This window comes from Phodopus roborovskii, unplaced genomic scaffold, assembly GCF_943737965.1.
Source record: "Phodopus roborovskii unplaced genomic scaffold, PHOROB, whole genome shotgun sequence".
NCBI lineage: Eukaryota > Metazoa > Chordata > Mammalia > Rodentia > Cricetidae > Phodopus > Phodopus roborovskii.
The window spans coordinates 5,550,604-5,566,212 of NW_026126516.1; the positions used below are offsets into that span (position 1 = coordinate 5,550,604).

Consider the following 15,609-nt stretch of genomic DNA (forward strand, 5'->3'; position numbering starts at 1 on the left):
GGGCCAGGGCAAAACACCAGCCCAGTGAGGAGAGTGGGTAAGAGGAGAAATGCGCCTCGGTGCAAGTCACAGTGACAGCTAATCGTGAACAATGGTGACCTGTGGGGCCCCTGTGAACACGGTTGTAGCTGGAGTTCCTAAGGTGGTAAAGGAAGAGACATGGACATTTCTGGAAAGCCTGTCCCACCCTGGGCACTCCGAGGACAGCTGCTGGGGAGGGGCTGCCATGGCTTTCATGGAAGGGCCCTCTACTCCTTCCTGGTGGCACCCCAGTTCACTCACGGTGTCATGGGTAGTCTTCAGACTCCATCAGTTCCAGTAGCATGTCCTCTACACCTCTGAACTGAATGGGGAAAGAGAGAGACAAGAGTGATCAGACCCAGCCCCGAGAATTTCCCTTCCATTCTGGCTTAGCTTTCTACAGCCTGGGGCAGCACTGGGATCTGGGCTCTCTCTCTCTCTCTCTCTCTCTCTCTCTCTCTCTCTCTCTCTCTCTCTCTCTGTGTGTGTGTGTGTGTGTGTGTGTGTGTATGCGCTAGCCATCTCCACTGGTCTCAGTCAGTGACTACTGATGGGAGATGTCATTCTGTAAATGTTTCTCATACTGGTTAATGAATAAAGCACTGTTGGCCAATAGGAAAGGAAGATAGGCGGGACTAGGAGACAAGGAGCAGAGAGGAAGGAGTAAGGAGGAGTCAGATGTAGAAACCGGGGAGAGCACAGCACCAGCCCCTCTCTGGTAAGGTGAGACCATGTGGAAACACTTAGATTAATAGAAATGGGTTAATACTTAAGACAGAGCTAGCCGATAAGAAACAAGTAACTGGCCAACAGCATTACATCTAATACAGGGTCTCTGTGTGTTAATTGGGGCTGGCGCCGTGGTGGGTCCAGGCCGGCAGGAAAAACCTACTTGTAACCATAGAGGGCTCCTTGTGCCAAAGAGTTTGATTGAGACCTTAGAAGATAGCTTCTTCTATCTCTCTAACACATTTAAAAAAACAAAACAAATCTGCAGTTAGTTCCCCTTCCATTAGCTTAGTTTCTGGTACTAGGATGGAAGGCTACAGAGCTAACCCAGGCTAGCCCCAGGTTGAGAGCAGGACCACTGGAGATTACCCACTCAGTCCATGGGGTTAGCTGTGCTTGCCTTGATGTGATACTGTATCTGCCAGAACATGGAGTCATTGCTGCGGTACTTTTTCCCTGGGTACAGTTGCCACATTAAAGGCAGCTCATATGCCACCAGCTGATCAGGGATCATAGCAGCGCCCAAGGGGACATCTTGCTGGCGCAAGATCACCTGGAATTTTTCATCAGTCTGCAGAGGAAGAACAGAACACACCTTCACCTCCTGCATATCACTGCCAAGCTCTCCCAGGCACAACACCCAGTGTCCATCCTATCACTCAGCTGTAGGGCTGTAGGGCTGACCCACTGAGTGGTTACTGCCTCTGGTTTCAATCTTAGGGGCTCTGTCAGGTTCTAGCCATCCTTGAGGGTGCACGTTTTCCTGCCAACCCTCCTTTTGCTAAGCCACCGAACTCTCCAGCTTGGCCCCATGGGTATGGGGGAGGTTTGTGCAGAGAGGATAACCTTGAGGTGTCATTTCTTAGACATCATCCACCTTTTCTTCCACTTCCTCATTTACTTATGTAAGACAAAGTCTCTTATTGGCTTGGAACATCCACAGGCACACATGTCCACACACACACACACACACACACACACACAAAAGCTAGGTTGGCTGGTCAGCGAGTGTGCTCTAGGCTTCCCCAATGCTGGGATCACTAGCAACATCTACAACACTGGATTTCTCAAACTTGAACTCTGGGGATTGAAGTCAAGACCTTATGTTTGCAAGGCAAGCACTTTACTAACTTTACTCTGGCCCTGTTGGCGTTTTGACTCTGATTTTCCAATGCCCTCTTTTAAAGGAGGCGTCTATCTATGGACCCCTGTGGGAACTGCAAACAAAACCCACTATCTTTTCTATCAGAGGGTTAAATGAGAGGAGGCGCCATCTCTGAAGAGGTTGGCATGATACTGTAGCAAAAACTCCCCTCCCAGTCAGCACATTTCTAAGATCAAAGACTGTCCTCAAGGTTGCGCCCTATTTTCAGTTACATGTTGCTTATGGACTGCACAGCTCTAAGTTAGTCAATTGGGAAGAGGCTAAACTCTTGACCAATCAGAATGGGACTCAGGACCCCTGTGGCACAGCCCCAGGACCTACAGAAACACAACTTCCTGTCTTGCTGACATGCTTTGGGTTGTGTGGTCATTTTCCTGAACTGCACCCACACCCATTTCTAGAACACTGTGACTCTGGTGACAGGTAACGTTTTCCCAATGCTGCCATGGCTCTCCTGGGCTGTGGCAGCCACTTGTTCACTTACTGCCTTTAGACACCAGGGTGGGAACCTGAAAGTCAGGCCTTCCTGCTGGACTCCTGGGGCCTCCTCGCAGGCAGAGTGAGTCCAGGGCCCACAGAAGTCCCAAAGCATACACAGAGCGTTTCTGCCTCCCTCCTTTCCCACCATTCCCTTCACCACCTCCTAGCCACAATGCCTTGTTTCTGTGTGGGGTTTCTCACTGTCTACAGCAAGCCTCCCCAAATCTACAAAGGGGTGATCCCCCATGAGGCAGGCAGTCCTTTTTTCAAATGTATGCCTACAAATATTGAGAAAGCCAATGTTAGTGCGGAGACCACACATCCAGCTTTTGTTTTGTTTTTTTTTTTTTTCTGAAATGAGTTCGAAGCCGGGGGGGGGGGGGGGGGGGGGGGGGGGTGGGGAAAGGTGGGGGGGAGAAGGTGGGGTGGGGGGTGGGGGGTGAGGGTGGGGGATGAGGGGGTGTGTCTCACCCTATCGCCCTGGCTGGCCTGGAACTTGCTATACAGACCAGGCTGGCTTTACACGTACAGAGATCGATCGCTGGCCTCTGCCTCCCAGGTGCTAAAATTAAAGGTGTGTACCACCACAGGCATGAATGTGCCACAGCTTGCAGGAGCCAGTGCTCTTCCATCTTGTGGGTCCTGGGAGCCACACTCAGGCCATCAGTTTGGGTGACAAACACCTTGACCTTCTCAGCCATCTCACCAGCATAAAAAACCAAAACCAAAACACACACACCCACACACACACACACACACACACACACACACACACCTCAAAACTCTGAACAATCAAATTCTATAAAATACTCCCAGTTAAGACCTAGTGAGGCCAAGTTGCACAGGCCGGCAATGCGCTACTCAGTAAGCTGAGGCAGGAGGATCACAAGTTCAAGGCTATAAAGGGTTCTCAAGGTCAACCTAAGTAACTAGAGCCAGGGTTCCCAAAAGTGAGAGCGCTGTGCAAATAGCTTGGCTACAGCTCTGCAGTGCAGTTTTCATCTAATGCACACACGGCCCTGGGTTTGCTCCTCAGCACTACCCAGGTTTGGGGAGAGAGTGGAGGGGTAGGGGGTGGGGAGGGGAGGGGAGGGGGTGCAGAGGAGTGGGGCCAGGGAAGGAAGGGAAAAAGAAAAGCAATTTGAAACTCCAAACAAAACGACTCAAAAATATGACATGCAAATACAAACCAACCTCACAACTCACTGCCTCGCTTCCCATCTCCAGTTTCTTTCTCCCACAGGACTTCCCACCAGCCTCGCCATCTTTGTGTTGGCCACTCAACTCCCATCGCACCACCTTCCCAATAATAGGGCTTCCACCGAAGTCGGTGCAAACCTGTGCTTGGCGTATACACTAAGCACTCACTTATGTTTAACTTGTGTTTTTCCAGGTGAAAACAGTTTTGTGAAATGATCTGCCAATGAGATAAGTTAGAACTGGCAACCAGGATCACAGTGCCAGGTGTGTAAGCACTGAGGACTCCTTAGTCAATAGTCTAAACACCGTTTATAGATGGCTTTATTACTGTACTCATTATATACATACAATAACTACACACACACACACACACACACACACACACACACACACACACACTGGCAGTCCTGAGAAGTAAATACTGTATTGTAGTTTGTCACAAGGCTCCTGTCCAGACAACATCTACCACAGCTCTGAAATGCTCTCTGGTTCATGGTTTGGGTGATACTAAAATTTTATATATATATATATATATATATATATATATATATACACACACATACATACATACATACATACATACATACATACATATATATATATATATATATATATATATATATTTGGGTAATGCAGGCCTTTAATCCCAGCATTTGGGAGGCTGAGGCAGGCAGATCTCTGTGAGTTTGAGAGGCCAGCCTGGTCTACAAAGCTGACCAGGACAGCCAGGAATGTTACACAGAGAAATCCTGTTTCTAAAACAAAACAACAACAACAACAACAAAAAAAAAAACCCAAAAGAAAAAAGAAATTTGTACAACTTCATAATAAAACTATCTACTACATTGTCTCCACACATCTGACTTCAAATAAATATTTAACATAAAAAATACTAGATACATATATGTAAGCTTAATATTCTAAGACGGCAGCAAGAATGTAAATTTAAGAGCTCAGAATTGTGGTTGCACCATCTACTAGCAGCACCCCTGTCTGTGAGGGCCACCAGCCCTGGCTTTCCTGAGTAAGGACAGTCCCTGACCCCTAAGTGCTGGTAGTTTATCTCCAGTCTTAGTTTTGCTTTTATAGCCTTCATTGGTTTTTACAAGTGGAAGGCATTTCAATCATTTCTGCCGGAATGTACTTCTACAAGAGATTTCTTTTGAAAACACCAACATTCATTAAGACCTATCCGGAGGCTTCCATAAGCGAAACAAAGTTAAAATCCAATTACCGATTTGGATACTTCTAGCTACCTTAAAGATATTCCAATTTTATGGTTTAGCAAAGCCCTGTTTCACCCCAAATGATAGTCACACCCCAGGCCAAGTATTAGGGGGCCTTATCCACTGTCCTAGGGGTATTTCCACCTTCCTCCCCAGGCCTACCAGGCCCAACTCAAATAACTTACATCTGCGGCCTCCCTAGCCCTCCTGTTTCTGGCATAAGGGACCCTCTGTCCCGTGGTCTCCAGCTACCAGGACTCCTAGGCCCAGGCAGGCACACCCCGCTACCCCATCTGCTGGCCCCAAGACGGTTGGTACCTTGAGGACTATGGGCAGCCAGCATCGTTTATTCTCATCCAAGTACACGTGCCTCTCCCAGATCCACAGGCGTTGGGGGTCTTCGGGTATATCTGGCCTGTACGCCAGCTGTTCAGCCATGGCATCCAGTTGGAGCAAGAAGCAAAAATTTGTGAAGGCAAAATCTGATAAAAACTACTCCCTGCTGGTGGGCAACGAGAACCTAGACTATTTATTACCACCAGGTGTGCGCTTGCGCCCCCTGGAGCGAGGCGAGGAGGGGTGGGGCGGGGCGGGGCGAGCTGAGTGGGTGGGGTGAACCACAAGGATGGTTGGCCGGGCAACCAGTGGGCTTCTGGAGCACTGGAAGGGAACACTAGGAAGGGACCTAGGACTTCTTCAAGTCTCCAGTTAAGTTTCTGGACTCCTCCGGTACACCGGACCACAGCAAAAGTACAGCCAGGTCTTGTCTTAGGAGACACTGCTGTCTGCTTTCTTTATGGTGGGATCCCAAGGTCCAAGGCAGCTACAGTGTATATGGCTGCACAAGCCACACCCCGATGGCAGGCCACCCAGGGCGAGGTCCGTCTTCACTTCTGGGATCAGAGATAGGAGAGAGTATGCGCACCTCTGGACCCTCCAGGGTTCTCTCTGTCACCTTCAGCCTGTCCTTTGGGGTGTCAGAGGCAATTTCTTTTGCAAAGTTCAGTTCCTGTGCCCTCCCTCTTCCCACGTGACTTTTTCCATGATTCTGATGAGGCTGTGGTCTTCTAATAGGTCTTGCGAAACGGACTTTTGAAATCATGGGTTTCTGCCTTTGTGCTCCAACTTAGTGAACACACCATTCCAGACCCATGCTTCAAAAGAAACCCTTCCTACACCCCAAGAGTAATGGATTTGGAAAGTCTCTGGGTTGCTCAATCAAAACTGTCTTGTTGTAAACAAATAAGGAAAAACGACTTTCCTTTATTTTACAGTAACATGTGCCCATTAAGGTCATTAAGGAATTAATGAAAAGCATGTAAAAAACAAGTCCCAGGCCCTTTGCATAAATAACTAGCAGTTCTGAACCTCACCTTCTAGTTCTTTCCTCTCTGAGGATGCACCTAGGAAGCCATTTGTGGTCTTGGAAGGTCAGTGAGTGACCAAGTGTGGACGTTGGGTCAGACCCCCCCCCCCCAGATATTCCAAGATGGCCTAGGGTCAGCCCGATACATTCAGATCATCCAGGAAAAGAAACCAAGTGCAGCTCTTAGTGGTGTTAGCATTTAATACTCAGACTGGTAGCTTTGGGCTGATTTCCCTGTAAATGGCTCTTTGTCCCCAGACCCAGATAGCTGCATAGGAAGGTGATGATTTTGGAGTAAGCTTAGTGGGGAAGTTCTGGGTAAGTACAGATAATGAGCCTAGAGTGTTTATTTATTTTTCAATGCATTATTGTGTTTGTATTTGGGGGGGCACATGCCATGTAGGACATGTGGGGGGGGGTCACACCTGGTGGAGTCATGTAGGTCCCTGGGATTGAACTCAGGTTGTCAGGCTTGATGGCAAACACCTTCCTCCCAAGCCTTCTCACTGGCCCACAAGTCCAATTTAAATAGTGCTGCAGGCACAGCTTTTGTGGCAAGGGGGTAGTGTCTCCCTGGAACCAGGGTGGCTGGTTTTGGGCATATGCATGGCCCGGGAGCCAGAATGTCACTGATTCTGTTGCTTTTGTTCCCGCCCTCTGCTTTCCTATGAGGTGTTGGGGAAAGCAGTGTATACCATTTGTGAGGTGAGGGTTCTAGAAATATGCTTCCCTTTCTCCTCACTCTGGAAATATTTCTGGAAGTTTGCACAAGGGCTTTTTAATACTGAGCAATGGTAGACTCCATTCTTGCTTGCTATTTCTGAGGGATTCTGGGACAAGAAAAATGAAACAGGGATGGGGTGGGGCAAGTGGCAGTTTTGGTACCTTTTTTCATGCAAATCCCACAACCCAAGGGTGGGGCAGTAGCTTTTGTATGGACGGAAGCAGGAAGCCTCCAGGCCTGTTATCTTCACGATCTCAGTGTGCCAGCCCTCCCTGGCAGGCAGAGCTTTGGACTTGACTGTTTGCTTTTGAGTCTTTCTTTCCTTCATCCGTGTATTTCGAGAAGCAGCCATCCTGAAAGGCCCGGAAACCGATGCTGCCTTTGTGCCCTGCCTCGGGTCTCATTTCCACTTGACTACTGTCACTTGTAAACTTTGTCAGCCCTTTGCTGGCTTGACCTCAGTGCTCTCTTTCTTTAACTGTTGAGTAGAGCAAGCTGTGGTCTAAGCATGTCACATGATCCACAAACAAGGTTGCTTCACGGGGGAGAAGGGAGTGGCTGAGAGACGGAAAGCCCTGAGGTCAGCTCAGGAAAGCCTGTTGTTTTGAGCAGGGAGTTTTTGTAGCTAGGCAGGCCATCCTTGCCTGGATGCCAAGTGTGAGTAGTGGCCAACAGGAGGGATTGTTGGAGAGTTTCGACCACAGGTATGGTTCTTAGCGCTAACTTCAGCTGCATCATCTGGCGCTTGTAAACAATGTGGATTGGGAACCTATTCAGGGCCTCGGGAGTAAGACTGCATTGGGACAAGAACCACTGGTGATTCCTGGGAAGACTGGGGGAGGAGGTGGGGGAGCAGGGATGGGGGGAGTTGAATAATAGATGGGGTCTGGGGTTGTTTCAGAAGGGGGAGATGGCAAGCATCTTCCCGTAGTCCCAAACTCTGTGTGCCCCTGTGACACCGGAGTTCGAAACAGGTACCTGTGACATTTAGTTCTCTTGTTTTGGGTCAAACTCACTTCTTACCTATAAGGTGTTTTTTTTTTTTTTTTTTTTCCTTACAGGAAAATCCTGCTGATCAAGGCCACTATATAACCAACCATTGTGATTGATACCCTCATGCTATAAAGGGGCCAAATGGAAGCTACTCAGGTGCCCAGGCCTCTGGGCCCTATGCTGACCTGCCCTAAATCACATAACCCAGTGTTTCTCAACCTTCCCAACACTGTTACAGTTCCTGTGTTGTGGTGACCCCCATCATACCATTATTTTCTTTGCTACTTTGTAACTACTTTTGCTACTGTTATGAACTGCAAGTATCTCTTAAGCAGAATGCATTTTCATTGTTACAAATTGACCTAAAGCCTTCACCATCCATTGCACTAGACCAGACATATCAGATAGGAACCAGGGAGACTGGGGCTTGAGCAGAATCTGCCAGCCAGTCTGTCTTTCTGTTTAAAGGACACGTGGGGTGATGCAGCAGAGAGGAGCTCTTCTCTAGGATCTGAGCCAGTTCTGAGGTGTGAACAGACTTATAAAACTGTCGAAGCTATTCTTTCCACAGCCACACCTCATCGTAGACTCACTCTGGCTCCGTAGTTTATTTCTTTCCCTTTGCCCCAGTTTAGATTTGCTGCTTTCGATCTTTTATGGACAGGGAACCAGAACACATTGTCTTTATTAGAATGATAAAGGTCTAAGGTCTCGCAGTTGTATAAAACACAGAAGCCCTGGTGTGTAGGTGAGTACAGGATCCATGGTTGTGCCTAGAGTCCAGTGAGATAATGAAAACTGTTGATCTGGTGAGTTGAGGGTATATCACAGGGGTTGAAATTATGTCTCTAGATTATTGGACAGGCTGGGATGAAGGTGTTCTGGATAGAGGCAGGCACTGCATTTTGCCTACTAAGCTACTGTCTATTTGAATTTAAAGAGTTTTCTGGAAGTTTTATCGAGGGACCATCCTATAGTGCAAGGAGGGATCTTGTTAAAACGTAGATCCTAATTGGAGTTAGAGTTTGAATTAAGCCCACTTAGTTCTAAAGTAGATGGAGTCTGCATTTAAAAATAATAATAACTATTATTATTATTATTATTATTATTATTATTATTATTATTATTTGGAGTATGGGCATTTTGCCTGCCTGCATGTATGTCCATGAACCAAGTGTATGCCTGGTACTCACAGAGGCCAGAGAAGGGTGACAGGACCCCCTGGAACTGGAGTTACAGATGTTTGTGAGGCACCACATGGTTGAGGAATCAAATCCAGATCTTCTGCAAGGGCAGATATTTGTTGAGTTAGCTTTGGGATTTCAGTGTTATTTTGTATGTAATTCTAGTCAGTTATATGGGTGATGTTTATATCTGAGGTGTATGAATATGTTATGTCATGTGCATTAGGGGACAACCTAGTTGGGCCATATTTTCTCCAGTCCCTTCAGGTCAAGAATCCTTCTACCACCGTCTTTAAATATTACATTTCTGTGGGGCTCGTTCTGAGCTCTGCCTGTGCTATTCTGTTTCTATGATAAAACCACACTTCTAAAATAATGTATGGATTTGAAATACCAAAGAGACTGGGTCCTTTCTATGTTTTCAAAATTATTTTAATTGTCTATGGAGATTTGCAGCTTTGAATTTCTTCTTAGTGTTTGGGGGGAGCTTATCAACGTCTTACTGAATGGGAGACACCAGACATAAATTAGTCTTTATTGGGATTTCATATTATTTTCCTGAAAATATTGTTGTATTTTTGTTTGGCATTGTTCTGCTATTTTATAATTTTGGGAATGGTGTGTGTGTGTGCGTATGTGTGTGTGTGTGTGTGTTGCATGCACTCACATTAGTGTAAAGGAGTGTATACCCATGTTTGCGCATACAGGGACCTGAGTGGGACATCCACTGTCTTCTACTACTTCCCTCTGTATTGCCTTAAGATAGGTTTTCTCACTGAGCTGGAAGCTCGCCATTTGGGCTAAGCTAGCTGGTCAGCAAGCTGTCTGGATCCTCCTATGTTACCCCACTTCTTAATGCCGGGGTAATGCACATGGGCAGCCATGCCTGGCTTTTTACATGAGTCCTAGAGATTCAAACTCAGGTCTGATGCTTTTATTTATAATGCTAGTTTCTGGCATGATGAACTAATATTGAATTTTGGGGGTGTTCTTATACTTAACATCCAAAGTTGGTTTATCTGTAAGTTTTCTTCTTCTGTCCTTATATATCTGTCTTTGTCATTCTGTCTCTCAGTGTCTACCTCTGTCTTTTTGTCTCATTGACCTTTGCTAGAGTCCATTACATAGCAGGAGTCAGTGCCGGGATCATCTGTCTTTAGTAGGAATACTGGGGCATGATGGTCCTTGTACCCAGGGAGGATGAGGCAAGAGGACAAGCTCCGGTCAAGCCTTGGGATACACAATGAGCCCTTGCCTCAATATGAATGAAGAAATAAGGTAACATACAAATCAATGGAGAGAGCACTTCTAGAATTTAACCAGTAAGCACAATGCTGGATGTAAGTTTGAGCAGATGACACATGGTCAGACTAAAGAACACTCTCAGTTCTCGGTTCCCCCGCCCTTTTTTCTGTCCTTTCCCTTAGGAATTTGTGTTGCTTTTCTCAGTGTCTTCTCCATCGGTTAAACCAATCCCTATTCACAGGACACAGGTGTTCCGGGTTGCCCACCCGGCCCTCCATGCCCCTTCTTGTTTGCCACAGAGCCCTCATTCTTTGGGAGGGCGTGGTGAATGTTCCATGTTCAACTTCTTCGTGTACCTGAGAATGGCGGTGACTCCTCTGGACCCCCGATAAACCTGATCTGTGTAAGGCAGTTCTTGCTGGGGGATAGCCACATGCCGTTCTAGCCTATGAAACCCAAGATGGTTTTTCTTTAGAGCTGGAAAGTTCTTAGCTATTACATCTTCAAGTATGCCCTTCCTCTCATTTCCTTATTTTCCTCTTTTGCAAGTCTTATCAGGAGAATGTTGATAGCTCTGAGCCTCTCCTCTGTATCTTAGGTTTTGTCCTTCACTGTCTTTTAGCCGGTGCACTTTTAGTTAGTAACTAACTCTTCATCACTAGTTGCTATGTGACTTATCACTCCCAGCCAAGCTGTCATTGCAAGAATTATATTTTTATCTCCATAGTTCATTCATAGAGACCAGCAAGAAAAGATCACAGTTTAAAACCTATTAGAAGGAAAACATAAAACTATGTCTATGGCCATGGAGAAGAAGTGCATTTTTAAAAACTGAGATCTAAGCCAGGAAGTAGTTGTGCACTCCTTTAATCCCAGCACTCAGGAGGCAGAGGCAGGTGGATCTCGGTGAGTTTAAGGTCAGCCTGGTCTACAGAGTGAGTTCCAGGACAGTTAGGGCTATACAGAAATACCCTGCTTCCAAACAACAACAACCACCACCACAACAACAAAAAAGCAAGAAAGAAAAAATAACCTTTGAAAACTTAGGCCAATGATGATAGCTCCTTCTTTTAGTTCAGGGAAATATTTCTGACTTGTGCAGTTTTTTTTTTTTTTTTTTAAGGCAACTAAAGAAAAATTTCAATTCGATATCAGGCTATGGAGTGAAGCAGCCAATGCATGATTCTTGTGGGACCATTTCATTTTCTGAGTCTCAGTTTCTTCATTTGTAGGTCAAATGACTTCACCTTCAGAGAGCTGTGCAAACAAAAATATGATGGCTGTCATAAAAATGCTGGATTAAAAAAAACCGCTCCAGATGTATTTAAATACTCCATGAATAATCATTGTATTATAATTTAGGCTTCCATGTAGACAATCCTTTCCTGGACCTTCTCCACTCCAGGTGCCTATGGATGACAAGGATAATTATACAAACAGACATCAAGCTTCCTATCCCCAGGTGAGTGCTGCTGTTAATCAGCACAAAAGCTGAGGGCATCAGTGCAGGTCTTAGTCTGTTATTAATTTCATTCCCTTTGGTTACTTTGTGTCCTGTCTGGAAATGAAACAGCACTTTGATTTGAGGACAAGCTGCCAGCTCACAGTGGTTCGTGAGTCCCCTGATGCGTAGGGTGCTTGGTTTGTCAGACTCTGCAAGCTTGTTCCCTCCCACTGGAATCTTTGAGATGCATTACCTGGGAGTTGCAGGAATCCCCAGGAAGAAGAGAGAGAGAAAAAAGGTGAACTCAGAGCACCTCTTGCCAAGCCCACAGCCTTTAGGGTTTTTGCTTTGCAATCTTTTAGTAGCATAAAGTCCATTTAAATTAGGCTGGTTTGTTTGTCTAAATTCTCTTCCTGTCTTTAGACTGTCTTTATCATCACCCCCTGACATCACAGCAAGATCTTTTAAGTCGTGATTCTGGCAGGTCATTGCCCTTAGGATAAGTCACAAGCTTCAGAGTGGGTTATGTAAGTCTGAATGAGCTCTCTCTTCAGAAAGAACCAAACAGGGAAACTGGTCATGGTCACTGTCAGCTAAGAAGAGAAAGATGGAGGCCCATACAAGGACAGGGCTGCCTGAGATACTGAAGAAATGAACTACTTAAAATCTAGTAAGAAAGTAGTCAGCAGGAAGTAGGGAATTGATGAGGAATAGAGTTAACAGGAAGGAAAACATCTGTTTGGAGAAACGGCCACCTCAACTGGATCAGGGTGATCAGGTGAGTTGAGGCCTAGAACACTACACCCGTCTCAGAAAAGGGAGCAAGGTGGGTGCAGCCCACACAGCAACAGCAACAATGACTGTGCTAACATAGAAGAGAGGCAGTGTCTGCCCTTGAGCAGTGCTCAGTGTGAGTGTGTGTGTGTGGGGGGGGAGTCCAGCCCCTCAGTTACTCAGCCAGGCTTGAGGGCTGGTATTGCTAATTGCTGAAAATGAATTTATTCTGTGCCGGGTTTTGAAATGAATTTCCTCTTTTAGGTCTTACAAAAATCCTGTGACGTTATCTCCATTTGCAGATGAAGAAATGGTGACATAGTCTCTAAAACTGAAAGATGCCGGCTGTCACAACCAAGATGCAGGGGTTGTTTTGTTTTGTTTTGTAGCCCTGGCTGTCATGGAGCTCACTCTGTAGACCAGGTTGGCCTCTAACTCAGAGATTTCCCTGCCTCTGCCTCCCGAGTGCTGGGATCAAAGACGTGCACCACCATGCCCAGTCTAGGCTGCAAACATTCTCAAGTGTTTGGAATTATCAAAGGAAGTAGGTCCACAAGGAACACCTCTGCATATAGTTGGAGCTCTTTGTGCAGAGGTGTTGACCAAGTGGTTTCATCCATACTGTTAATAAGGCAGGAATGAGACCCAGCTGTCTTGAGGGTACCACGGTAGGGAACCAGCCCTGTTAATCTTAGATGCCCCCGATGTTTAAGTACTCTTAGTTTTGTTTGAATGATGGTTAGGTGTGAGCACCTTATAATTTTTTTGTTTTCTGGAAATGAGTGAAACTCTCAGGGGTAGGCCACCCTGGCCTTTGAGTGGCAATGGACAGACCTTTCCTTTTACCTAACAGCCTGGAGTGGGTCATGGCTAGTTGAGCGTCCCCTTCTCTGGAACTGGCTGCATCCTCATGGAGGTCCTGCTCTCTGGGAACTGACCACTCTGGAAATATCACAGCTTCAGGAACAACTCACTGCAGCTGAAGCCCCCGTCTTAGCTCCACGAGGCCTTGCCTTCCATCACAGCTGCTGCAGATAGCCCCTGGAAGGCCATATCCCAGGCAAGGCAGGCTTTGTGAACCTTAGGTAAACCTGCAGACAGATTTTCTTACAGGTGTGTGCGTGCTCGAGCCTGCATGTGTGTTGGGGCAGGGGATGCTTCCTCAGTAACAGCAAGAGGCCAGTGACTGGTGAACATACAGTCTCTCATTTGGATACCACTATCTCTTCCTGGCTATAGAACCAGCATGGACAGCTCAGGTCTGGGGTGAGCCAAACAACACAAGGACCAATAAGAAGCTCCATTTCTTTGTGAGCTTGTTTTTGTAATCATGTAGAGAAGGCTGTGCTGGTCACATGACAAAAAGCAGCCGTGGTGTCTCAGGATAGAAGGGGGTAACAAGGAAAGTTATAAAGAGAAGACAGAAGAGCTAGTCAAGACAGCAGAAGGCAAAGGGAGGCACATGAGAGAAAGCCAGCCCCCCCACATCCCCTCCACCACTGGAAGAGTGAGGAGATGCAGGGTGGTAAGCCTTCCCCGGAGTATCTAGAGCCTTAAGTCCTTGGAGTTTGAAGCCAGGGGCTACAAGTCTCTAGGTCTCGTGTTAGAGCTCTAAGTCTGAGTCCATCATCTCAACCTATAAACTTTCAGCATCCAGAGCCCAGGACTGTCTGAAGAGCTGCCTCATGCCTACATAGGATTTCCAACCAATGAGAGCACAGGATCCGTTGGCAACAGTCTTCACTAGCTCCGTCTTGCTGAAAAGGAAACATGCACATGTCCCAGGTGACTGGGAATCGGGAACAGGGCCCTGAAGGCTGCTAGGCTCCTACCGGTGAACAGTGAGCTGGGCAATGAGTTGGAGTTGGATGGAACTGGACGTGTTGCGCAGCTGTAGCTCATCCAGGAGGATTTGGATTGTGCTGGTCACTTTACCTTCACACCAACCCTGAGTTATTTTACCAGCAATGTGAGGTACAATAGCGTTATGGTACTGATTGGTCCCAAAGGGTAGAGTTGATTTTTCCCACCCTTTGCAACTAGAGGACACATCCGACTGCTCTTCCAATAGTGTGTCCCCCCCCCCCCCCCCCCGCCAAGGGTGGAAGAATTTGCTCTGACTTTCTTCCAGTTCTTGGTCCATTCATCTTCTGCTATGACATTTGGGCATCACACTGTGACCACAGCCCTCTGGTGTTGGTGCCCAGTCATGGAGGTGCCAGGATGAACTGTTGTGATTGCATTGGATCCTGGGTTAGGGAGGTGCAGATGAAAAACCCAGGCATGGTTACTGGACTCCCTGGGAGGCGGTTAGGGAGAGGAGCCTTCAAAAATGTACTTATTGACGACTCCTGGCTGGAAACCTTGGATGATTTTAATCTGCCCAGAGCCTCACTTCCCTTAGACTTGAGATTGTTGTTCGGGTTCTTCCTTTTTTGCTTTCATTTTATGTGTATGGGGGTTTTGCCTGCATGTATGTCTGTGCACCATCTGCACGCAGCGCTTGTAGAGGAGCCAGAAAGAGGGCGTCTGATTGTCTGAGACTGACTCGAGGTACAGACGGGTGTAAGCAGGTGCATGGTACTGGGAATCAAACCCCTGGAGGAGCCACTGATGCTCTTAACCCCTGAATCCTTTGTTGCCGCATAGTCCTGGCTAGCCTGGAATGCAACCAACCGAGATGCACCTTCTCTGACTCCTGAGATCCAGGATTAAAAGCATGTACCATCACACAGCATTAGGTCATTGAATCTTCCCGTCATTTCATAGGGACCTCCCATTGGATCCTTAAGGTTGTCTGTCCTCTGCTTTGCTCTTAGAAGCAGATGGCACAGCTAGCTGGTACTTTGTTTTGCAAAGACCTGAGATAAAACTTTTGCTGTGCTAAACAAAACACATTCCAGCTTTTTTTTTTTTTAATAGAAGAGCATGAAAAAGGATAAGCACTCTGATAAGATGTTGACTTTGCTTTCCTAATTAAGTCTAGGGGAGAATCCTCACTGAAAAGACGCCAACAAAATGTTTCTTCAGAATTAATTACGGTGGCTGAATCAGCTTT

The 15,609-nt window shown here is 46.7% G+C and overlaps 1 protein-coding gene across 1 annotated transcript; it reads right to left on the reverse strand.

The window, feature by feature from the left end:
* Positions 1-286: 286 nt before the first annotated feature.
* On the reverse strand, positions 287-5,259 carry Tcl1a (TCL1 family AKT coactivator A). Its single transcript, XM_051196397.1, has 3 exons — positions 5,140-5,259; positions 1,151-1,321; positions 287-343 (listed from the first exon to the last, which is right to left on the reverse strand). The coding sequence occupies exons 1-3, from the start codon at positions 5,257-5,259 to the stop codon at positions 287-289; spliced, it is 348 nt and encodes a 115-aa protein (XP_051052354.1).
* Positions 5,260-15,609: the final 10,350 nt, after the last annotated feature.